Raw genomic sequence first — 22,743 nt, 5'->3', positions numbered from 1 at the left:
ATAAACAGCAGAAAGTAGTCCAAGAAACAAGATTATTACTCCAGATCAAAACTCCAGGTCTCGGTTCACCAGGGAAGAAAATAACAAGTCGTTAAGGGAATAAAGAACGGACACCAAGGATGCAAGGCGGAATCAGGGAAAGAACGCAAGGGGGGTTTATACAAACAATCAAAACGCCGGAAGTGGTTGGTCTATACAGCGAACGTAAACAAGGCGTGGGAGGTAGAAGTGGTAAGAAGTCTAGTCACAGACAAGATCTCGATGAAGGTGAAGGCATTTAAAAGCCCCATCGGTTGCGAAGTCCCTCGGCCCATCGCTGGTAGAGTACATCGGAGAGCTGTTTTGTGTGCTCCATTCCGGGGCACTTCCTGGCCAGGAAGATTGGACAAGGGTGATTGAGGAGGAGGTTCAGTTGTCGATTGACGGCGACGGTGACTTTTAAGATGAGGGTTGTTTTGTGCGAGAACAAGGCGCGGGCGGCCAGGAGAGTCCGGCTGTGGCGATGATGGGACCAGGTTGGAGAGACGATGATCTGCTGAGAATTTCTCGTTCATGATCCGGACGATGTGGTAAAGACCCTCAGGGTCGACCATTTCCATGTCGCTCCAGGCCTCGGCCAAGCGGGAAATAGCATCGCGTTTATCGCCATCGCTAGTTGTTGAAAGAACTTCCTGGCAGGAGTGGCCAATCGCTTTAGCATAAGCACGTCGCCCTAGCTGGGCTTCTTTGCTCGGGCTATCGCCAGAGACCACCTTCGGGCTGGTGTTCTCGTCAAAGACGCTTGAGCCCTTTTGGGGCGGAACTTCAGTAGAAGAAACACGGTCCGATACACGGCGGAATTGGCGCACAGTCGAAGGGCTGTTGCCAAAGCTCAAATCCAATCCCAATGGTTGTTTTACACCACTGGAACGTCGCTTGGTGTTGGCTCGTCGAATAGAAGGAGATCTCTCGTAACCCGGTGTGCGTCGGACGGTCGAGTTCGCTTGATGCTTCGGTGGCTGCGGTGGCTGAGGCGACGGGGATATGTGCATGTCCTCCATCAGCTGAGCTGGGTCAGGATCGCTCTCTTCTTCGTCAAGGGTGGTCCAGTCGGTGCCGGCGGGCACCCACATGCTGGGGTTCTTGCTTGGGGTTCGCATCGTTGGGGCTTTGACGGTGTCGAAAACCCAATCATCCTCATCTTCCATAGCGCCCCTGTTGAGGGTGGTGAGAGTCTCGGCGTAGTACTTGACATCTTTGGTAAGGCCTCGGCCACCATCCCACTCCTGCTTGCGTTGAATCAATTCCTGCAGAGCTTCCGTCTTGCCAGCATTACGAATGAACTTGTGTTTCAACAGCTCTTTCGCGCTAGGCCGGCGCTCCGGATCCTTTGTCAGGCACTGTGCGATAAAATCCTTGAAAGTGCTGCTATATTCCGGTCCCTCAAGTCGTGGTGCAGGGTTCTTCGGGATGAGGAAAAGTACTTTCATCGGATGCGTGCTAGCATGCGGGGGCTCGCCATTAATCATCTCAATGGCAGTGATGCCCAGCGACCATATATCCGCCTTGAAGTCGTAACCAGCCTGCTGGATGACTTCCGGCGCCATCCAGAATGGTGTACCGACGAATGTATTGCGTTGAGATTTGATGTTGACTAGCTGTGCCGCGACACCGAAATCGGCTAGCTTCACTTTTCCGGTGTTCGAGAGGAGGACGTTCGCGGCCTTGACATCACGGTGTATCTTGCCCTCGGTGTGTAGGTAGTCGAGGCCTTGTAGCAGTTGTTGACAGACGATCGATACATGCGCTTCGTTGAAAACTCCTGGTTTCAACTATTGGTTGTTGTTAGCTAGGGAGACCCGCGGCCATCCGGTAGGGATCAAGGATATTCGGCGTACCAGGTCAAGACACGATCCTCCGCCCAGATATTCCATAACGATCCATAGCTTGTGACCTTTCAAGAAGCTGGCCTTGTATTGTGTAACAAATGCGCTGGCGCAGGTAGCCAGAACGGAAATCTCTTGTTGGATCTCCGCGATATCGTCTTCGCTGGACTCGAGGTCGATCTGGATGAAAAATCGGGGTCAATTGGGTTTGCGCAAGGCCATTCGAGAAGATGCATACATGTTTGATTGCGACGATTTCTCCGTTGGCTTTGTCAATTGCTTTGTAGACAACGCCAAAGCTACCACCTGGTAAACAATGAAAACATCGGGTCAGCACATCCCATCACATGCAGGGTTTGGCAGTCGAAGATTTTGGCACTCACTTCCCAACTCCTCCATCATCTGGTAACGACTCGCCATATCGTCCGCCATGGTTGCGCAATGATCGGACTCGCGACTCCGGTCGGACAGGGCTACAACGGAGTTTTGACGGGCTCACCCAAGGGGAAGGGAGAGGAATCCGATGAGCTGAATGACAGGTGAAGAGGAAGAACGCTCTGGAATCCGAGATTTGCAGTTGTCAAAAAAGAAGAGGATCTCGGGAATCCAGGTAGATTAAAGGGGTGGAGCATAGAATGGCCAATGCCCCCCAAACAAGCTGGGAGCTTCTCGTCTCGCATGGCAACCGATTGACGCCCGATTAGTCAGGCACCAAAGTGGAGTATCCACTAGTCCTGATGTGGAATAGTCCGGTTGGGCAGCGCAAGGGTTGAGTAATGCTGGGGTAGAAATATATTTGTAAATATATTATAAATATATTTTCCTTGAATGAGTGCTGCCGATACTACGGCCACGAAGCAATAAATAGGCGAAATCATGGTTGTTCATTTTTATACACTACATTATACCCTTGGTTGAACCAGAGCATACCTAATATGAGCACCATCTAGATGTACTTGTAAGGGTTCATGATGCCGTTCTAGAATCAAGTTAGCTTTCAAAGTTTACATTCACAGTGTAGAGAGAGGGGGTGGGGGTAAACAGTCTGCACTCACCGGGTCATATAAGCTCTTCAACTGCTTCATCAGCTTCACCATGGTATCATTCTGGCTGTAGCCAATGAATTCCCGCTTGGCAATGCCCAGACCGTGCTCAGCACTGATACTGCCCTGGCGCTTCTGAATCCACTCGTATACCCAAGGCTCAATGGCCTTCTCAACCTCCTTGTCGTATCGACGCACGGCAACGTTCAAGTGCAGGTTGGAATCACCCATGTGTCCGTAGCCAACAACAGCACGGACAGGGAAGGAGTCATCATCACCAACAAAGCCCTTTTCCGTCAAGCGTTGCTTGCAGTCCTCGACCAGCTGGTAAAGCTCGGATAAGGGGATGGAGACATCGTACTTGTAAGTACCGCCCAGGTGGCTCAGGGACTCCGTAATCCCCTCGCGCCAGCTCCAGAGAGCCTGGAATTGGGTCTCGTCTTGGGCCAGTACACCATCGGCGACGATACCCTCACCCATGACGTTCTCAAGGAAGGCCTCGAGCTTCTCCATGTCGTGCTCGGCGTTGGATCCGCTAGTCTCGATCAAGCAGTAGAAGGGATATTCACCTTCAATGGGCTGCTTGTTACCAGTGACACCTTGGACGAGACGTTGGCTGCGGCCATCCATAAGCTCAAAAGCGGAGAGAATCTCAGAGAGCTGGCCCTTAGCCTGAAGGAAAGCCTGTTGCACCTGGTCGAAGCTTTCCAGACCAAAGTAAGCGACGTTGACAGCCTTAGGACGTGGGGGGGCATTGGATTGAGACAGCAGTGATGAGACCGATGGTTCCCTCAGAGCCAATGAACAGCTGCTTCAGATCGTATCCGGTGTTGTTCTTGCGCAGGGTGGAGAGGGCATCGACGATTGTCCCGTCCGGCAGGACAGCCTCGAGGCCCAGCACGCTACCGTGAAGACTGCCGTAACGCAGCAGACGGAGACCACCAGCATTGGTTGACACGTTACCTCCAATGTGGCAGGATCCCTTGGCTCCCAGGTCCAAGGGGAAGAGGTGATCGCGTTCGGCGAGGTATTGATCTGCCACCTCCAGAATGACACCGGCATCAGCAACAAGGACACCGGAGGCCTGGTCGAATGAGCGGATATTGTTCATGCGCGAAGTGTTGAGCACGATCTCATCGAAGACGGGGATGGAGCCACCGACGAGACCAGTGTTTCCACCCTGGGGCACAACCGCGAGCTTCTTCTCATTACAGTATTTCAAGACCTTGCTGACCTCCTCGGTGCTCTGGGGCTTGAGGACCAGTCGGGTGTGGCCACGGTATTTGCGCATCCAATCGCTGTTGAAGGGTTCGATATCATCGGAGGCATCGGTCGACACGCCGTCGATGACGGCGGACTGGGAGCCGAGAAGCTCCTTGAAGTATGTGACGTGGTCGGGGGTGAGCTCGGCAAAGTTGGGGTTGCGCTTGACGTTGGGGTAGGCATCGCTCGTGAACTTGATCTCCTTGTCGGCTCGTACGGTGGAGCTGACGGTGAAGGTGCGCGCAGCGGTGGTCGGGAGTGGTGTTTGGGGGCACGTAGGACGAAGAGCAATGCGAGGGCGAGGCACTCGAGCCCGTCGGAGGGCAGCAGAGAGGTTTCGAGCACCAGACATGGTGGGCAATTGAGTGGAGAGGTTGACAAGGAACTTGAAAGACAAGACAAGGCCAGGAAAAGAAGATAAATTTTGGGGTGGAGGTCAATTGTAGAGTGGAGAACCCGCACCGATCGGCCATTGCGCCATTCAATTAAATTGAAGTTCGGATATATTTCCACTCGGCGTTTTTCGGGGGTTCCGATTTCGCATTACTACAGGGCTACCAGGACTACTAGAGCAATCAAAGTTGATTGAATATTAGCAGTACTAGTCCTTCTTTAATGGAGTGGTTTTCCTAAAATACGCCCAACCTGGCAGAGAGTCGGACCTTGAGTAACCATCGAACACTGGCAGTGTGTCGGGCCACAACTTGAATGGGATCGGGCAAACCTTTAGCCGTTCAAATGAGCCTGATTGCCTTCAGTTGATCTAGATAGTAGTACTAGTTATACAATAGCACTAGTAGTAGTAACTACTAGTACTACTTGTATGCCTAAGAACCTGTTACCACTGGAATGAACAGTTCAAGTTTGATTATAACTTGCAATCCTGGTAGGGTGTGTACTAGTACTTTGAATACTACCACTCGATACTAGTATATACTTGGGTAGTACGTACTGGCACCAACCTTGAATAATCAATTTGAAGTTGAAGTTGAATGCGAAGACCATAAGCTAGGCATTGATTGAGCCTATCTAAGGTATACTAGTACTACTAGTACCTGGACAGCTGCCACCCAGTGCCACCCAACTTTAAATGAGGTTAATTGGCCCGCGTCCACCTGGGCCTGCCTGCATGAGACATGAATTCACGCCAACGGTACTTTGGTAGTACTCTGGTATTCTGGTACTCTGCAGCCATTGATCTCATTAACAGCGATCTTGGCCGTAAAGATCCATTGGAAGCAGCCAGGGACGGGCGACAAACCTAACAACTGGAGAGTCAGTTACGTCATGTTGGTGCCCCGCAAGCCACGACTTTTGGAGCTTTGAGCTTTTGAGCTTTGGGGACCTCAATTTCACTTCTATCTTCTCTCTCTCTTTCCCTCTCTCTTTCCCTCTCTCTCTCTGCCATTAAACAACCATGACTTCCAACGTTCTGGTCACCGGTGCTACTGGTCTGCTCGGCCGTCAGGTCTTTGGCACTTTTCAACATTCCGGCGTTTTGGTGGTCGGCCAGGGCTTCACCCGCGCATCCCCACCAACCATCCTCAGGGCCGATTTGGAGAAGGAAGCAGACATCAAGAATATCCTCACCGAAGTCAAGTCCGTGAATTCCCTACCAGCCGAAGCTGTACCCCCCTAACTGACCATTCAATTATTCGCCCCCAGACCTCAAATTGTCATTCATTGTAAGCTCCCCCCCCCCCCCCTCCGGAGACCGTGATCGTGTCGTACCACTAGAGCTGAGGTGGGGTAACATATTTCAGGTGCTGCCAATAAATCCCCGGATCTTGTCGACAAAAACCCCGATCAAGCACGCCAGGTCAATGTCGAGGCAACTCGTATCCTTGCCCGCGAATGCCACGCTCGCGGAGCCCTACTGATCTACATTTCCACCGACTACGTTTTCCCCGGAGCGGAGGGCGAGGCTCCCTACGAGGTCGATGCCGAGACTCGGCCCCCGAACCTATACGGCGAGTTGAAGCGGGATGGAGAGCAGGCCGTCCTCGAGGAGACCAAGGACTCCGGGCTTGGAATCGTCCTCCGCGTCCCAGTGCTGTACGGAACCGCTCGGGAAAATTCCGAGAGCGCAGTCAACACTCTGGTGGATGCCGTGATTAAAGCGCAGGATGCGAATGCGGGTGTCAAGATGGACGATTGGGCCCAGCGATACCCCACTAACACGGAGGACGTGGCGCGAGTGACGCGCGATATTGTCATCAAGTACCTGAAGGACAAGCCGCGGATCAAAGAGCTCCCTCATATCCTGCAGTTCTCGTCGGAGGATCGTATGACCAAATATGAGATCTGTGAGAAGATCGCCGAGGTGATGGGAGTTCCGCTTCCGGGGATGATTCGCAACCAACAAGGCAATGATCCTAATGCCGGTGTGCAGCGACCGTACGACACGCATCTATCGACCAAGGCACTGGTTGACCTGGGGATCGACGTGCGGACCACCGATTTTACAGCGTGGTGGTAAGTGGACCCACCTTGAACTTGAATATTGTTCAAAAGATTTTTATTTTGCCAACTCACACTCACACTTATATCTCTTGCAGGCGGAGAGAATTGGCTGCTCATCGGAAGTAGGGGGGAAATGGGGATGTATCAAGTTGACTGCCAGTGGTTTCATAGACGAGAGTACTCGCACTCGTACTCTGTACTCAGCGAAAAAGATAAATTAAACAAGTATCTTTGTTCCCAATCTGCACTTTGTACTCCGTACCTGCAGTGCTGATCTGCGATCGATCACGGTGGAGCCTGCAGGGCAGTACTAGTCGACAGTAGCGAAACAATAGTGTCTGCCCAGTGAAACAAAGTAAAATCAAGGCAAACACGAGAAGCAAAGACTAGTGTCGTAAACAAGGTTGGCCATGGCGATGGAGGGCACAGTGCAGAGGGCAGAGGGTGAGGGTGAGTGTCCTCGTACGGAGAACAGCCGGAAACGTCTTCCCAGCCACTTTTGACCAGCTAATTTCCCCTTCTCCTTTCCATTCCTCCACCATCACTCATCACTGCACTCACACATCACCCCCACACAACTCTTTTCCTGTTCGCAATTTACTTTCGCTTACCCCACGAGGGTCCGCAGATCTATTGCCAATCTGGCGGTTTGACAGAACCAGGGCCAGGGCCAGAGCGAGAGACCAGGATTAAAGCCCGTCGCATTCGACTCCAGCTTCATACCTTAGCGTCTTTCAACGCCTCCTGTTGCTTTTTTTGGGCAGTCGTCCCACCCGCCTGATTTCTTGGATCGAGCCCTCCTGATATCTGTGCGTTCGACCTTGTTTTTTCTTGGTTTTTTTTTTTCTCTCTCTCTCGCCTTTCCTCTCTTCCTCTACTCCATACTCCATAGTCCATACTCTATTTCATCTTGACCCACTGACCTTCCCCCCCAAGTAAACCTCGCCGCAGAATGCCACTTCGACTGTCGCGCGACCCATCCACACAAAGGAATTTCTGAAACCTGACCTCGATTTGATCCTGATCCTTCCCACGGGGCTCTCCGAGACCCAAAGGCCCTTTCTTTGTCACCATGGCGAGACACCGCGTCAGCGCCCCGGCGCAGCAGCCAGTCCTCAAGGGAACCTTCTATGACCCGGTGTCGATTGAATACGCCGTGGGAAATCAGTCTAGTCGCAAACCCGAGCCAGCTGGGCGTCCAAATATGGCAAGTGACGGCAAGACAAACGAGCAGAATCCGTCAATCGCAAGGAGCATGTCTCGGTACCGTCGCAATCGGCGCCCTACCACCAGTGGCGATGCCTCGACGCCAACACCCGCTGTCCCAGATCGCGCTCGCAACCAGCCCGTTCCTCCGGTCCCTGATGTGACCTCGCAAACACCGGCGGCGGAAGAACATGTAAGGGAACAACATCGACTGGACGCGATGGCGCAGTTGACTGGCGGAGATCAATCGTCACGTCCTGCCGTCTCGCGATATGAAAAACAGGAAAAACAACCGCAGGCAAAGACCAAAGCGCAACCTGTGCCAACGCATCAACAGACTAGCCGAGTCGACACCCGCAGTCACCACGACGCACGTCCCGCGAGCGGTGACAACCGCAAGTCCTTGCTACAGAAGATGAAATTGTCCAAGAGCAGCAAGACACCACTCCCAAATGAGCCCGTGCCAAGATACATCGGAGTGGGTGGAGGGGGGGATTGTTCCTGGGACTGACGCTCCGGTCTCGGCTGTCAACGCCGGAGAGCGCCAAGTACTTGTGCAGTATAGTGACGTTTCGAACCATCTAGTGGTGACACCGTCTACACGGGTCAATGATCTTCTCCAGACCGCCGTTCGCGAGCTATCTCGCGATATCGACCCTGAGAAATTCATCTGCATTGAGTCCTTCCATCAAGTTGGGTTGGAACGATCTTTACGTCGGTATGAGCGTGTGCGGGATATCATGAACTCTTGGGCTCATGATGCCGACAACCGCCTCGTCATCGTCCCCCCCCTCGAGCATGGAAGCTCTGGCCCAACTGGAATCCCATCAAGTCCCCGCCGAAAAACCCGCCGAAACGACCGTATACCTCTACCATTCCCAGCGCCCCGGCAAATGGGATAAGCGTTATGTGACATTACGACCCGATGGCCAAGTGGTAATTGCCAAAAAGGAGAACTCAAAAGATTCTACCAGTATCTGCCATTTGTCCGACTTTGACATCTACTGCCCCAGTGCCCGTGCAATGGCCAAAGAGATCAAGCCCCCCTAAGAAGATCTGCTTCGCGATTAAAAGTCAACAGAAATCCTCCATGTTCCTTTCAACAGAAAAGTTTGTTCATTTCTTCAGCAGCAATGACCGCGCCACTGCCGACAAGTGGTTTCGAGTTGTCCAGCGCTGGCGAAGTTGGTACTTGGTGAATCAGCTAGGTGCCGCGGAACAGACCGAAAGCGAGGCAACCTTGCCAAAGCGATCCCTTACCCAGAAAGGATCACAAAGGCACCGAAAGGCGGCTAATGATGTGCCGGTACCATTATTGGATCTCACTGACCCTGAGCCAACAAGGCCCACCGGCAACTCCATCGATCGCCCCCGGCCATCGACCTCGAAGGACATCGTCTCTCGCAAGAAGACGGTGCGCGAGCATGCATCGCCGCCCCCATCATTCCCCCAGACGCTGTCACTCGACACTGGCGCTGCTGGGCAAGCAGATGACGGCCCACTCGTGCAGGGCGTGCGACCTGACGAAGTTGAAGCAGCGACTTTCTCTCCCACTGGCTTACTAGGCCGCTCGTATACCCAGCGAAAACAAGCGTTAAATGAGCGCGAAGAACGAGAAAAGCGAGCGAACCAAGAGCTATTTGCGGCCCAGTCTTTTCTAACCGAGAACCATACCTACTCTCCCTCTGATACGATTCATCAGCAGAGCGGTCGTACCACCACAATGACTGGCACGGCACCACCAGGCCTCAGCCGGAATAAGTCTGTCAGCCAGAAACAACAACAACAAAAACCTTTAATCGACTTGACCCCAGTCTTCCAAGAGCCACCGCAACACACGCGGAAAGGCCGTGGCGTCAAGGTTGGCGCAGGCACACAACTGATCGACGCCGCCACCGGCCCTGAATTGGCCGTAGGCACCGTGAATATCCCACCCGCCACAGCCTGGCGTCGTCCCACGAATGAATTACCCACACAAAGTCGATACCGCTCGAACACAGCCCGCAGTGTCCGACACGGAACAGAGCCCAAGCCATCCAATTCTGGCTCCGCACACGCCAGCCCAGCCTCACCAAGCAACCCATTCGTATCGAATACCTTGCTCGCTAATTCTGCCTCTCGTCAAGCGAGCAGTACCCATACCAAACCCTATACTGGCCACGGTGTGGCAACCGGAGACCGAAACGCCACCCGTCCAATGCTCGATATGTCACCCGAAAATCCCTTCGCGGAGGGCAGTCTCCTGCGACAGCTTTGAGTGCGCCCCGGCTGCCGCAGGTGAAATTTAACGATAACGATAAGATGCTACGATTGATAGGCGTTTATTTTCGGGTTCTCTTTTTTTTTAAAGAGATGATTTGTCATGTCTATCTATCTGAGTGAGATGTTTTTCGAAATATTTGATATTTCTAGCCTCAGGCCTGAATGTTTGGTATGTTTATGTTAGATACCCATAGCGATGGAATAGAAGCGCCGAAAACTGCCTTCGTGAATTAGTCGCAACTGTTTGTTACTACTATTAGGTAGTGACCTTGGAAACAGATCTCTGCCAGGTCTTCTTGCCCTACTCTTACAAATTGTACTAGTACTAGTCCGTGTACTAGTTAGTACTGTAGTATCTTCGGCTTTTTACCAACAGAGAGTAACGAATAATAGAGGAACAGTGTAGTACCTTGGAAGATTCCACCCAAAAGAAATATCCAAAAGGACGAGCCAGGAGTATATTGAGCACATGGATATCTCATTCAAGTTATTGACCCATTGCACGAAAATTAAGCAAGCCAAGCCAAGCCCCTTCTAGATACAAATACAGCATAATATCGTACAGGTCGCACCCAAGCTAAACATGTATACCATTAGTAAGGCCCAAAGCCCAAAGCCAACGCCGATCAAATCATCGCAAAGCCCCTGAAGCCATCCACCCACTTAAGCAAATCAAATAGCCTGATAAACCTTAAACCCAGCAAACTCCCAATAAGCATCCTCAAAAGCCGACGGGTTATTAGCCACCAGCTCCTTACAGGACCCGGGACACTTATACATCTCATGATAAAACTGATCCTGGGCACCGAGTTGGCCGCAAAGATCGATATTGACAATGATACTCTGATTCCGGAAGTGAGAGCCAATATCGCACTCCGTGCTGGGGAAGTCGGCTAGCGCTGTGCCCCACGTTGATGGGTCTGGAATGGCAGTTGGATCGTTAATATTGTGTGGGATGGCGCGGCGGGGGAAGAACCATGCTCTTATCCCGGCATTTCGGAGTTCGAGGGCGTAGACCTGGAAGTGGGTGTTAGTATGTACGTGAAATGCCAATGCAAAAGATAACGGAGGAAAAGAGAGAGAGAGAGAGAGAGCTACTACTTACTCCGCCGCCAGCCTCGTTCATAGCTTCACCGTATGTAGATGGATCTCCCACAACACCGCAACCCGAGTTGTCACGCATGGAATCATCACAAGTCTTGGAAACAGCCGAACCGGTCTGCTTCCGCTTGACATCCATATTACACCCCTTAGTCGTGTGCAGAGTGACCTCATTACCACGAGAGCCCATATTAGTCGTCTCCAGAATATCGATCTCGCCATTATTCGGCCAGTTATACCCATCCACCAACCACAGCGCGGGCCAGGTAGCGCAGCCGTAGGGCGTATGGATGATGTCGAAGATAAACAGGCCTGTGTCATAATTCTTTTTAGACTCGATTCGAACTGAATTGCGGCCGTTTACTGCCTTCGGCGTGAATGAATCCACGCGTAGGATGGCAGATGTATCGGTTGCGTAGGTCAGATTTAGATCGTGGGCAGCGGTTTCGCCGACGTAGACGACATCACCATTTGTGGGGTCTTCATCGGTGAAATAGTTGAATTGTTCAAAGAATGAGGCGCCCGAGTATGTGTCGACTATTCTGTAGTCCAGGGCTGTGTAGTTTGGGTAGCGACTGAGTTTGACTCCATAGTATGGAGCGAGGATGACCACGATGATGAAAATGACGGCTCCCAGTCCAACGAGAACTTTCTTCAGTAGGGACCATCCTCGTGGATTATACCAGGGGAAGGTAGTAAGGTGGTCGGCCCCGTTCACGTTTTCATCGAGTGGTTTGCGCTCTGGGGACTCGGCAGCACCGGTCACCTCTGGGATCACTGGGATCTTAGGAGGCCGCGCCATTCTGGGAGGAGTCGTATTTCCCAACCGGGGTATTCGAGAAGTCTCACTACTATATCTGTTGGCGTACTCGGGTGGAAGTAGTCTGTCATCCATGTTGAACGAGTGCTTGGAATGAGTGTAGATGGATGGTAGTAGATAGTAGACAGAGCAGAGATAAAATGCAGTGGGTCTTTGGATGTAGAATCTACGAGATGTCAAGTCGAGTTGTTTTTAAAAAGGTACGAGTGTTGATGCCGTCATACCAACCCCTGCGCCCGGACGGGTCTAGTGCTGATCTTTCCTGGTGCGGCCCATTTGCGATGAGCCATAAAATGAAGCTATACCGCGGTACTCCCACGGTTGACGGAATTATAACTGATCGGATCTCCAGAAGGAGCAACTTACTTCCTGTGTTGATTTGAAAAACCAGACAAGCTGCTCAGGTGTATAATCCGATTTGAAGCTCATTCATCACTGTCATGGGGTCATTGTTGATGTCTGAGATGGATTTCCGCTTTCGGACTGGAATGCGGCGAGCCCCAGAGATCCGCACGCGGGGAACTTCACGTCATGACCATGGCCAGGGAGTATTACTCCTAGTTATTCGTACTACTAGTTAGTATCTACTAGATAGTACTAGTAGCAGGTACGATCTGACGTGGATGCAGACCCTTCCAAAGCTCCAAGGTTGGTTCATGATGCAATATTATTAATATGTTCAAATCTCAAATATCCAAGCCAACACCACATTCGACATATATACCCCAACATAACACCAGATGCAACGCCAACCTCTATGAATGTACAAAAGACCTATCATGTATTTACATAGGCCGCCAATTTTAGTAGCTTCGCTTCCCTACCGAGCAGACCGGACTGTCGACGACCGATGGACGAAGGCATCTCCATTCGCAGGCTGCCCGTGGGTTTGCCAGTCATAAGATTCCATACCCGACGAAACACCAGCAGTGTCTGCTCCCTGGGCATGCGACACACTGCGAGAAGGCTGTCGACCAAGAGACCCGGCTCCGCTGAGATTCGAATTCCGGCGGCGCATACGGCGCTCAGACATAGCAGTCTCATGTCGATTAAGTGCGTCTGAGGGTAGCAGAACAGCACGATCAAGTGCGTATGGCAGACCACGGTGACGACCGCGAATCTGCATAGCAATAATAACCAATTTGGAGACCACGTTGAACTGACCAGAGAAGGAGGTATTGGCGGTTGGGTATCCGAAGGAAAGACCAACAGTACCATAAGCCGAGACAACCTCGAACAAGACGGTGAACAGCTGGAAGTTGTAGTCATCCTGACTTGCCAAGCGGCCGCCTTCCGCAATGGAAATAATGAACAGACCCAAAAAGACGTACCACAGATCGAAACTCAGCTGGCGCCGCAAGTGAGTCCCAATATAGCTGGGTGCTGTTTGAGCATCGTCGTCTTCATCCTCCTCGAAACCGTAGACTCCCAGACTCTTCTCCTCGTACACATTGGTGCGACGCATGGAGATAGCAATAGGAAACACGGATATATACATCATGATCAGGTAGGAAACCTGGATGGCTGGATGGAGAGATGACAGGCTCACTACGCCAAAACCTGCAGTTCGGGTAGCAGCAGCCTGGAAAAAGCCATCCAAAACTCGGATACCAGGTGGCAGAGCGGTGACGGCCGCATCATTCAGCTGGAAGAGGGTCAGTGACCAGGCATGATACCGGCAAAGCGCGCACAAGTACTTACATCCAAGATAATGAAGAAGATCACATCGATGCCGTTCAACAGGACAAGAATGGCGAACAGCCACCAAGTGGCGTTTCGAGGGAACAGAAGGGTGAAGCATCGACGCGGGTGATCCAGGAGAAACCGCAGCTCCTCCCAAAGAGCAGTGCCCTGTCGAGCAAATTTGGAAAGGACCCAGATCATGAACCGAAGCATGCACGGGAACGCAGTATTACCAATGATGATCAAAAAAGCCAGAAGCAGCAAGGGAAACACCGCTTCTTGGAAAGAATTCATAGAGTTGGGAGTCAAGGTGAAGCCCAGATCATTGAAGGCGGACGCAGCTGTAAAGATACCCCACCACGGCCGTCCAATGCCATCGGCTCTGACGATATTACCCCATCTAGGTACTGTCATGATCCAACCAATCATGGAGATCAGTCCGAAGAGGTGAAAACCAACATAATACGATATCAATACGACCGCCAACGTCTTCAAGGCTCGATACTCAATTCCACCAAGCTCGTCACGTTGCTCCTCGGTCAAGTCCACAAAGTTGGAGTTTCGCGCCACTGTCGCATTCCAACTCAGATACGGCTGAGTGTTGCGTTCTCGCTCCTGTGTCATTGATCTGAATATGCCTCGAACGGTGTTCCTGGTCGTCACATGGTCCAATTCTGTCGTTTCATTGACCTCTTTAGTGTCTCGAACCGTGGGTCTGGTGTCCAAGCGAGGGAAGGTATTGCCTCGGGTGCGGGTGCGTGTGATATCCGGCTCATTAATGGTGATATGCGGTCCTTCCAGAGGACCAACCTGATCATCATGCTCCGAATGATGCTCATCCTCATTCTCTTCCTCTTCCTCTTCCTCCTCAGAGCTCCGCCGGCGATCAAATTGCGGACCGATGGGCTGGAATTGAGTCTGCGGCTCCTCTCCATCATCCAATGTCTCTGGAACACCACCGTTATCGTACTCGCGAGGACTCGGAATACGCAGAGCACCCTTGTTCTTCCGTTGGTTTTCCACAAAGGCAATGTGATGCTCCGGACTCAGCTGCGTAGGCACTCTTAAGCTGCCTAACCCGAACCGTTTCTCAAGAACACGGTTGGTATCATTGGAACTGAATTGTCCACTGGTACTCTGGTCTGGCGTGTCCTGGTCTGGCGTGTCCTGGCCTGGCGTGTTCTGGTCTGGCGTATCCACCTCCTTTGCGGTCCCCGCATTCATCTCGTCGACCGCACCGGTCGGGTCGGGAAGTTTGTTGCCGCGCGCATCGCCTGAATTGTTACGCAGCACCACGATAGATCTCCCGCTCACGCCGAGCTCTGCGCGATTGATCTCCGCACTGTCCTTGTCCTGGCTGACTGTGTCCATACGCGACCGGGTAGCACGCAGCGCCCGCGCATCACGGACCACATGTTGAAAGCGCTTCTCGAACCAGTATAGACGGATGAAGACGAGAGCGCTGTGGATAAAGATCGGGGTGCACATCATAGTGATGAAGTACAAAACGATCTGCTGGTAGAGGGACAGCTGGTTGAGGTCGACGGTATTCAGCCCACTCTGCGTGGCGGAGCCGGCCGCCTGAAAGAGGGCATCGATGTAGGCGATGTTGCCCTGGGGGTAAACAATGATGGAACCAATGATCGCCCAGGCGATAATATAAGTGTAATGCAGGAGAATAAAATTCAGATGCAGTTCGTTGAGGAAGGGGACGCGGGCTTTGAGGGCGTTCAGCCGACGGATAAAGGCCGAAAACATGGTCAAGAGTGTTGGCGTGTTGCGAGGACGATTTGGAGGTCGTCTTGCCCTGGCGGAGGCCTCAGTGGGAGGCGATGCCGGTACAAACTCGTCTCTGAAGGAGGGGAACTTTTCAAGCCTGTGCAATGCATGAGATGCGTCAGCCACGAGGTTGAGCTTTGTCTGCAAACCTGCGAACCTTTCGAACTTTCGAACCTTCGGAAGTATTCATGTCGACCAATACATACATGTGTGATACCGCCGATCGCTGACCGGTCGGGAATCGTGCAGGAGGAGGGCTCGGGCGCAAGGCCGCTGTTAGCCGCGAGGGATCGAACCACGCAAAGGCATGGACGAGAGTTGAGAAAGTTAAAGAGTGAATAATTGAAAAGGGAGGGAGGAGAAGAGGAGAAGAAGATGTGACGAAAGGCTTAGGCAACTTTCAGTCAGAAGGCGCAAACGGAAGCGGGAAGCGGGTCGGTGAAATTTGCATACGGGTAAATTACCAAAAATACGGCTGCAGACTAGGGGAAAATGGTAGTTCGCCTGCCAAAAACGTGTAAACCTGTCGATCGCCGGAAATTAGCACCGCCACAATGCCTACGAGTTACAGAGTTACTGGGTTCAAGTTATTATGAGAAAGGTATTTATGGGGAACCCCTATTATTTGATTCTTATATCAATGCAGCTGCCTATATATACTTGTACTACGGAGTACGAAGTACCCATACTACGACTACTAGTCTCCATCCACCAGCACCGCCAAGCTTTGGCTGTTGCTGGGATCGCCTTGGCACCTTCACGGGACTCTCCGTCATTCCTCTTCATCCTTCCACCTTCTCTCTTCTCCCATCTTGATTGATTGAGATCACAACCACTGTCCACTGCCAAGCGGCGGCTGAGATGCATGCTGCAGGAGCCGGCATTTGGAATGTGCATGTGAGATCCGCCATTTGATACCCCCTCAGCTCTGCGATCAGTGTTGCTGCTAAGTGTTTCAACCCTACCCTCCGGTGGGTTTTCGACAGGGGATACCCGTTCTCAAGGCCCACTTTTCATTCCGCACCATGTTGTGGCCCGTCCCTCAGGCAAGCCCCAGTGAGCTTACTTACGTTCGCTCTGCTCTGCCGAGTATCGAATTTTATCCATCATACCCATTGGTCCTAGGGCTCTGCTTCCATACCAGTGGAATTGCCAATCGATCACGCCCTACAGGGCTGGCATGTTGAGATTCGCTCTGGGGGACTTGAAAGGGGCAATCATGGGCCCGCCGGGTCCAGAACCGGCATTCTTGCCAATGAAATTGCGCCCTTGGGCCGGCCATGCATAACAATGTTAGCTATCGTCCGGGTTGATACTGTCGGGTCGGCCCAAAAACCTTGTTCGGCATCTTCTGATACGGGAGACGGCATGGAAACGGTGAAGGCCTTGACTCTGACCGACTCGTGACATTCTTACAGCGAGGCCGCCCGGTATTCCCGATGCACGATGCACTTCTTGTACGAGGGGTGTACATGTTCTCTGGAAAGCGAGACGGCGTATGAGGTACGATAGGTACAGGCAGGCGTCCCGGCGGACCTCCACCTCCATCTCCACCTCCATCTGCCCGGACCCCAATCGGATCCTCGCCATCTCAATCGCTATCCTAAAATATGTGACCAATAGACGCCACGGAGAGGAGATAACCATCTCACATTGGTCGCTCTTTCATAAGCTTACTGCTGACCGCCATCTGTCAGCTACTGGACCGGGATGAGCTGACCGAATCGTTCTAGCGTTACCGTAGAGGTAAAAGCCATGTTGACCTTCTCGTCCTGCGAGCCTATCCCCGCTATATATAACAGGAGCATTTCCGAATGGAGACAAGGCATGTCAGTGCGTCTCTCCGACAGCGCTACAATATACACTTTGAAAGCTAATGTCGCGAAGTCCACTATAAATTGAACTATGCTCGATTACTTCAGAGAAGACTACATAGTACTACTCCATGCTATTGGGAATTTAAGCCAGTCAAACCGCGCCCAGTTAATCATTGTCCGGTCGACAGGCACACATCTTGGTTGAAAATTTGAGGATTACTCGTAGTACTACCTATACTAATAGCCTAAGAAAGTTGAAGCCACGCGCCCCGAGGCTTTTAGGCCAAACAGCCTCCTCTCTTCATACTAACTACTATAAGTAATGGTATAGCTCAAGTTATTCCATAGCTACTGGTAGATCTTTCGTTCTCCGATATTCCTTCACACTCTTTGCGAGATAAGTCCCCCCTAGAAACCTCCGATAACCCATCCGACTCTTTCAGAATTTCCTATACCATCGCGCTCCAACGCTCCAACGCTCCAACGCCTAGATTAATGTGGATTCTAATATCAAAGTAGACAAAGCAATCATTGGACCTCAATCTAGAAAGCCGCGTCAATATCTAGAATCCGGTCTCCAGGTAAAAAATCGCTAGGGCTTATGTGATACGCCGATAATATACCAGAAAGATGGAAAGTCTTTGGAGAGGTTTCGATTCAATGCATTCCAAGGTTCTAGCCCTGACATTGGTTTATTCAAGCTTGTGCAGTTACTAGCCACGAACCAATAAATGGAGTAGAAACTCATCGTTCATCACTGCCCGATATTTAAAGCAAAGAAAATGGCATACTGTAGACAGAGATATTCTTGGATTGCGCTGGCGTTGAGGGATCGCAAGAGTACTCCACACTTGATATTTATCTCCGACACCGTTAAACCGACGTCGCGGATCTTCACGGCCATTAACTGCAAGCCACTGAGATCATCTCATTCAGAAACTCTTGGCCCGAAAGTTCTCTTGGCGGAAATGTCGCCATCACTCGCTAGGCCTCGACTACTACTAGTATATGGCGATCGCGATTTGGGTCACTTGGCAGTTTGGTTGGGGGCCAGCTCCCGTTTCTATCAAAAGACTTCCATACTAACTTGCAACCGAGATGGTCGGATCCGCATTTCTATCGGACCGCCCACCAAGATGTGGGCGTGTGGACCCAGACTTTGCGTATGTATGATGAACTGTGTATAATTTATTATGAACGAGTGAAAACCCCCCTCGCGCATTGGCAAGATACTTGAAGACGCCTAGAACGACCATGTCTAGGCATCTTGGGACTTATGTAGCTGTATGCTGCAGATCAGTTAAAGAAAAGAGCGGGTTGCCGGTGTTGGTAAGGAATTCGGGGCAAACCGAAAGAGTAGAGTGCCGAGAATCTTGGGCGCCAAGGCGCTAATGCGAGGTGCTGACCCAGATTAGCCATTCATCGTTTGGTGGGTTTCACAAGCTGGTTTCTTTATCTATCACCCCACGCATCCGGGGGGCCGGGGGATGTCCCCCAGGGGAGAGGGGTAATAGTAGGTGATTGCTTAGAATAGTAATAGGACTGTGGATGTGGTGTGGTGTTTCAAGTTTGTTTGGTAGAAATTTCGAAAGTCGATTCAACATTTTCGTTGGGGGATATCATTGGATGCTAAGTGGGAATAATGCTAGAAAATAGAATACACATAGAAGATAGGATAGAAAGTCTGGGGTGCCATGCGACCCAGGTTTCATCGGTGTTTGAAGTGTAGGATGGCTTTGATGACGGCGATGGCGGTCGTGCCAAGAAGACACAGCTTGAGCAGAGGCCAAGAGTTGACGTAGGATAGCGACCACTCGGCGCTGCAAGGAGTCAATGACTCGCTCAGAAGGATGTGGATGCGGCCGGGTTCGCTCACCTCGACACCTCATCATCGAGCTCTCGGATCATGCCAGCTTCTCGCAAGGCTTGCATTTGTTCGGAAGTGACGTGCGCTGGGTCGATGCCAAAGTCTGAGAGACCGTAGGGATCGCCATTGCGAATGGGGTTCTTGTGCTCTGGTTCAGGTGATTGGGATGGCACGGAGGTGATGTCGAGGGTTGAGCTGGGCGCAGAAAGTTGTGATTGTTCGGCAGCGATGGCCTTTTGCTCGGAGAGTAGATCGCTAACAGGACGTGGAATGGCAGTGGCTAGAGCACAGATACTCCAGAGAGGTGTGAGAAGGAGAAGTGATTGTAGGAGAAGCATCTTGGCGGTATTCCCGGGCAGTCAAGGGAGATAAGGACTCAGGAATGCGATGCGAGATCAATACTGGCAGGAAGATCTTTTTAAGGAGAGAAGTAGGTACAAGTATTGCAGGAGGGATCATCCCAAGCTATAAGAATTTAAACTCGATAGCATTTGCACACTGGCTTCTGGACCCCTCCTCCCTTGGCACCATTCGATGTCGGGCCAGGATGCACGGGCAAAGACCCCCCGGGGCCATAGGGCCGTAGATAACGACCAGTGGGTCCAAGAGGATCCACCCGAGGATGCATGATGAGTTCTCCAGTGGATTTCCAGTGGGCTGCCAGTAGGTTTCCATTGGGGGCTAGTGAACTGACCACTCAGCATCTCCGTCTCGCCCAGCATGTGCAGCGCGATCGCCCTAGTGGCTGAGCGATCTTGGCGCTGACCTGCTGCCGGACTTAGTCCTCGTTCACCGAGGGCAAATATAACCTTTGCTTTAAGGTTGATGAACTCGTTTCCGATTTTCTTGCAGTCTGTAGATCAGTGGGAATCCACTGGCCAATTGGTAGTGTCCGAAACCGACCTCAGTATCCGGCCAGGTTGAGGTTCGAATTTCGAAGAGTATACGCAGCCCTACAACGCAGCCCGTCACGCAGCCCGTCACGCAGCCCCATAACGTATGCCGAACGCGTCAGCGCGGATTGCGTGAACGCCTACTTTAATTCCAACATCACCACCAAAGCGATCTCTGCTCCCTTTAATATCATCATTTATAGGAGGAGAAGGCCCCATAGGTGGCATAGATTTTGTGGCGCATGCAAATATCGGAGAGTACTAGTACTACGGTCTACGAAGCCGCGTTCGGCATACTATCCAAATAAGATTTCTGTCCTAATTTGGTCTGAAAATAATGGGAAAATCAAATTGTAAAGCAAAAGCTTCAAATGCACATCGCGACACCCAACTACCGTCAAAAATATCAATACTATATAATGATCTTCTACCTCGAAGACTCGGAATAACCTCGACAGTCAGATATTCCAGGGCTAACCCTGCCAGTGTGAAGATTGATCATCCCCCGCATTAGCAGGATATGCCGTCGGGTCAGTAGAATACCTATAAAAAATGAATGTCCGACAGCTGAAGCTGGACCTCGAAATGGCCCGGTGGATTGACTTTCTCCAAGTCCAGAGACTCGGCGGCAAGAAGAGCCGCCTCAACATCGATCCCAATTCTCGCAAATAAACGATCAAGTTCGGGAAAGTGCTTGATAGCCTGACCAATGTATGCTAGATCTAAAAACCCATGAAGCTTTTTAAGTCATAGGTTGTACTTCTTCTCTAAGAGCCGGAGATCGCTACTATCGTGAAACCTTGCGCGAGTCGCGGACAGACGAACCTTGTCCTTGAACAGGAAGAATGGGTCGAGGAAGAATGAAGGACCCCTGTTGTGCTTCCTCCCATAAATCATATAAGAGGCCATTGTAATATTACTTCTCGCTATCTTCTCATCTAAATCATGCTAAGTTAGTTAAAGTATTCAGTGACTGGAGATGGGGGCGGGGTTACTCACTAGAAAGATACTCGCAGAAACACTCCACCATTATAGGATTACTCCGATTTGGTAATTCGGTCCATAGGAAAATAACATGATCCTCATGAGCTTGCGGGAGAGCGACAAACCCTTCCTTTTCATCTAGCGCTTTGGTGAGCTTATCTTTGGAGGTAGAGACGATACAGTTGATATTGTCGGCTCCTCGTGGCCACTCTTCATCCAGGACTACGCTGACTGCAGAGTCACCAAAAAGTCCAAACCTAATACCGTTCTTCTCATGTAGAACATTGAAGAGGGTGATGGCAATGTCAGCCAGTCGCTGTTGAAGCATGGCTGCGGAAGATAAAATGAACCTGATGTAAAAGACAATCACGAGCAGCGATGGAGATAGTAGGATTTTTCTCGGCCTTCGAAATGGCTTTTATATCTAATGGAGATCAATATTAACGATTAAACTTGCAACCCTTCACAAAGAAATGGTCATTAGCTGTAATAAGATTGGTGAAAGAGGTCATTCGTCAACAAAGATGTGGGCTCTGCGATATTGTCTGTGGCATGGCCACATACTTGTCGCTTTGAACCAGATCGTAGGTTAACTGTATATAGCCCCTTGCTCAAGTACTCAAGCGGTCGATCTTTGTAAGCTTCAAACCGTCTCAAGGTCTTTTCGAGAAACTGTACAATGAACTTTGGAGGCTAGTTCCATGAATTCATTGAAGACAACCCTGTTTCCGCCAATCGCAGCTAGGATGGTTCTGCGCTACTCAATATTTCTTCGCTGCAAGAGTATCACCTTTTCAAAGGTCTGCTCAATAAATTACGGCCTCTAATCATGACATTAGTCACGTTCAATCGAATCTAATCCCGATACGTTGGCATTCAAGGCACTTGTTGCTCAATTTCAATCCAGGCCTGTTGTCATTGTCCAATCAAAGCCTCAATACAGTAAAACAAAAGAGCCACATTCCAGTCTAACAGCCAAAGATCTTTGACTTCGTCCTCCGGAAGCTTCCGTCATTTGACAGCTCGGGAAGGGAGAAAAGGCTCTTTATCAAGTTGAAGAACTTGATGATTCAAAGAGAAGATCTAATTTCTCGACTTGAGTTCGAAAGATGAACCCATCTTTGCTGGAAGCTAGCCAAGAGGAATGTGAAACGATCAGAACCCCCGGTGAGCTTTTGAGATTCGGTCTTTGCACTGCCCGACTCTTATAAACTGGTGGCTATCCTGGTTATTCAATCAAATAACTGTCGAATTTTCACCAACAAGAAGCCTGAATGAAACTCTTCACATCCATTCCCTATTGAGTATTTTGACCGTGATGAATTAAGCCATGGCTCTGGCCAACTAAATCAAAAATCAGAAGGATGAACACGTACGAGACACTCCGTCACACGGCTGAAGTATTCCTTGGCATTCATTGTTTACCTTGGGAGGAAACCCATCCCCGCTCCATTTTTCACGATATAAACTTAAGAGCGAAAAGGAGCTAAGCAGAGAATTGATAGAAATAATGAGGTCAATCTTATCCTGACTAACAAGACATAGAAACTAAAAGATCGATGGATTGACCAAGGGAAGCCCTAACGCACCCATGGACACCTCGCAACGCCGCATCATTGGTCAACACTCAGCGAGCGTTTCTTCTCACACCGGCCCAGCCGGATAGAACCATCATCATGAATGTATAACTGGGTATC

At 50.9% G+C, this 22,743-nt stretch overlaps 8 protein-coding genes across 8 annotated transcripts; 2 read left to right on the top strand and 6 right to left on the bottom strand.

The window, feature by feature from the left end:
- Window positions 1–191: 191 nt before the first annotated feature.
- Window positions 192–2,297, bottom strand: N7481_008260 (STE20 family serine/threonine-protein kinase; the record flags this gene model as incomplete). The annotated part of the gene is made up of 4 exons (XM_057267479.1): window positions 192–1,811; window positions 1,878–2,045; window positions 2,104–2,171; window positions 2,249–2,297. 4 exons carry the CDS (start codon window positions 2,295–2,297, stop codon window positions 192–194), a joined length of 1,905 nt encoding a protein of 634 aa, XP_057121680.1.
- Window positions 2,298–2,811: 514 nt separating this feature from the next.
- N7481_008259 (FAD-binding oxidoreductase) lies at window positions 2,812–4,523 on the bottom strand (the record flags this gene model as incomplete). The annotated part of the gene is made up of 3 exons (XM_057267478.1): window positions 2,812–2,844; window positions 2,921–3,643; window positions 3,675–4,523. 3 exons carry the CDS (start codon window positions 4,521–4,523, stop codon window positions 2,812–2,814), a joined length of 1,605 nt encoding a protein of 534 aa, XP_057121679.1.
- A 1,065-nt stretch (window positions 4,524–5,588) lies between these two features.
- N7481_008258 (dTDP-4-dehydrorhamnose reductase family protein) lies at window positions 5,589–6,650 on the top strand (the record flags this gene model as incomplete). The annotated part of the gene is made up of 3 exons (XM_057267477.1): window positions 5,589–5,770; window positions 5,837–5,856; window positions 5,935–6,650. 3 exons carry the CDS (start codon window positions 5,589–5,591, stop codon window positions 6,648–6,650), a joined length of 918 nt encoding a protein of 305 aa, XP_057121678.1.
- Window positions 6,651–7,706: 1,056 nt separating this feature from the next.
- Window positions 7,707–10,097, top strand: N7481_008257 (uncharacterized protein; the record flags this gene model as incomplete). Its single annotated transcript, XM_057267476.1, is given in 3 exon segments — window positions 7,707–8,300; window positions 8,320–8,701; window positions 8,815–10,097. The coding sequence occupies 3 exon segments, from the start codon at window positions 7,707–7,709 to the stop codon at window positions 10,095–10,097; spliced, it is 2,259 nt and encodes a 752-aa protein (XP_057121677.1).
- Window positions 10,098–10,774: 677 nt separating this feature from the next.
- Window positions 10,775–12,098, bottom strand: N7481_008256 (glycoside hydrolase family 16 protein; the record flags this gene model as incomplete). Its single annotated transcript, XM_057267475.1, has 2 exons — window positions 10,775–11,119; window positions 11,208–12,098. The coding sequence occupies 2 exons, from the start codon at window positions 12,096–12,098 to the stop codon at window positions 10,775–10,777; spliced, it is 1,236 nt and encodes a 411-aa protein (XP_057121676.1).
- Window positions 12,099–12,843: 745 nt separating this feature from the next.
- N7481_008255 (potassium ion transporter) lies at window positions 12,844–15,675 on the bottom strand (the record flags this gene model as incomplete). Its single annotated transcript, XM_057267474.1, has 3 exons — window positions 12,844–13,668; window positions 13,725–15,582; window positions 15,635–15,675. 3 exons carry the CDS (start codon window positions 15,673–15,675, stop codon window positions 12,844–12,846), a joined length of 2,724 nt encoding a protein of 907 aa, XP_057121675.1.
- Window positions 15,676–19,010: 3,335 nt separating this feature from the next.
- Window positions 19,011–19,507, bottom strand: N7481_008254 (uncharacterized protein; the record flags this gene model as incomplete). Its single annotated transcript, XM_057267473.1, has 2 exons — window positions 19,011–19,122; window positions 19,179–19,507. The coding sequence occupies 2 exons, from the start codon at window positions 19,505–19,507 to the stop codon at window positions 19,011–19,013; spliced, it is 441 nt and encodes a 146-aa protein (XP_057121674.1).
- Window positions 19,508–20,605: 1,098 nt separating this feature from the next.
- Window positions 20,606–21,374, bottom strand: N7481_008253 (uncharacterized protein; the record flags this gene model as incomplete). The annotated part of the gene is made up of 3 exons (XM_057267472.1): window positions 20,606–20,800; window positions 20,888–21,000; window positions 21,062–21,374. 3 exons carry the CDS (start codon window positions 21,372–21,374, stop codon window positions 20,606–20,608), a joined length of 621 nt encoding a protein of 206 aa, XP_057121673.1.
- Window positions 21,375–22,743: the final 1,369 nt, after the last annotated feature.

This window comes from Penicillium waksmanii, assembly GCF_028829765.1.
Source record: "Penicillium waksmanii strain IBT 27052 chromosome Unknown utg000007l:1.0-4314555.0:1.0-4317578.0, whole genome shotgun sequence".
Classification (NCBI taxonomy): Eukaryota; Fungi; Ascomycota; class Eurotiomycetes; order Eurotiales; family Aspergillaceae; genus Penicillium; species Penicillium waksmanii.
This window is presented reverse-complemented; position numbering and strand designations above follow the sequence as displayed.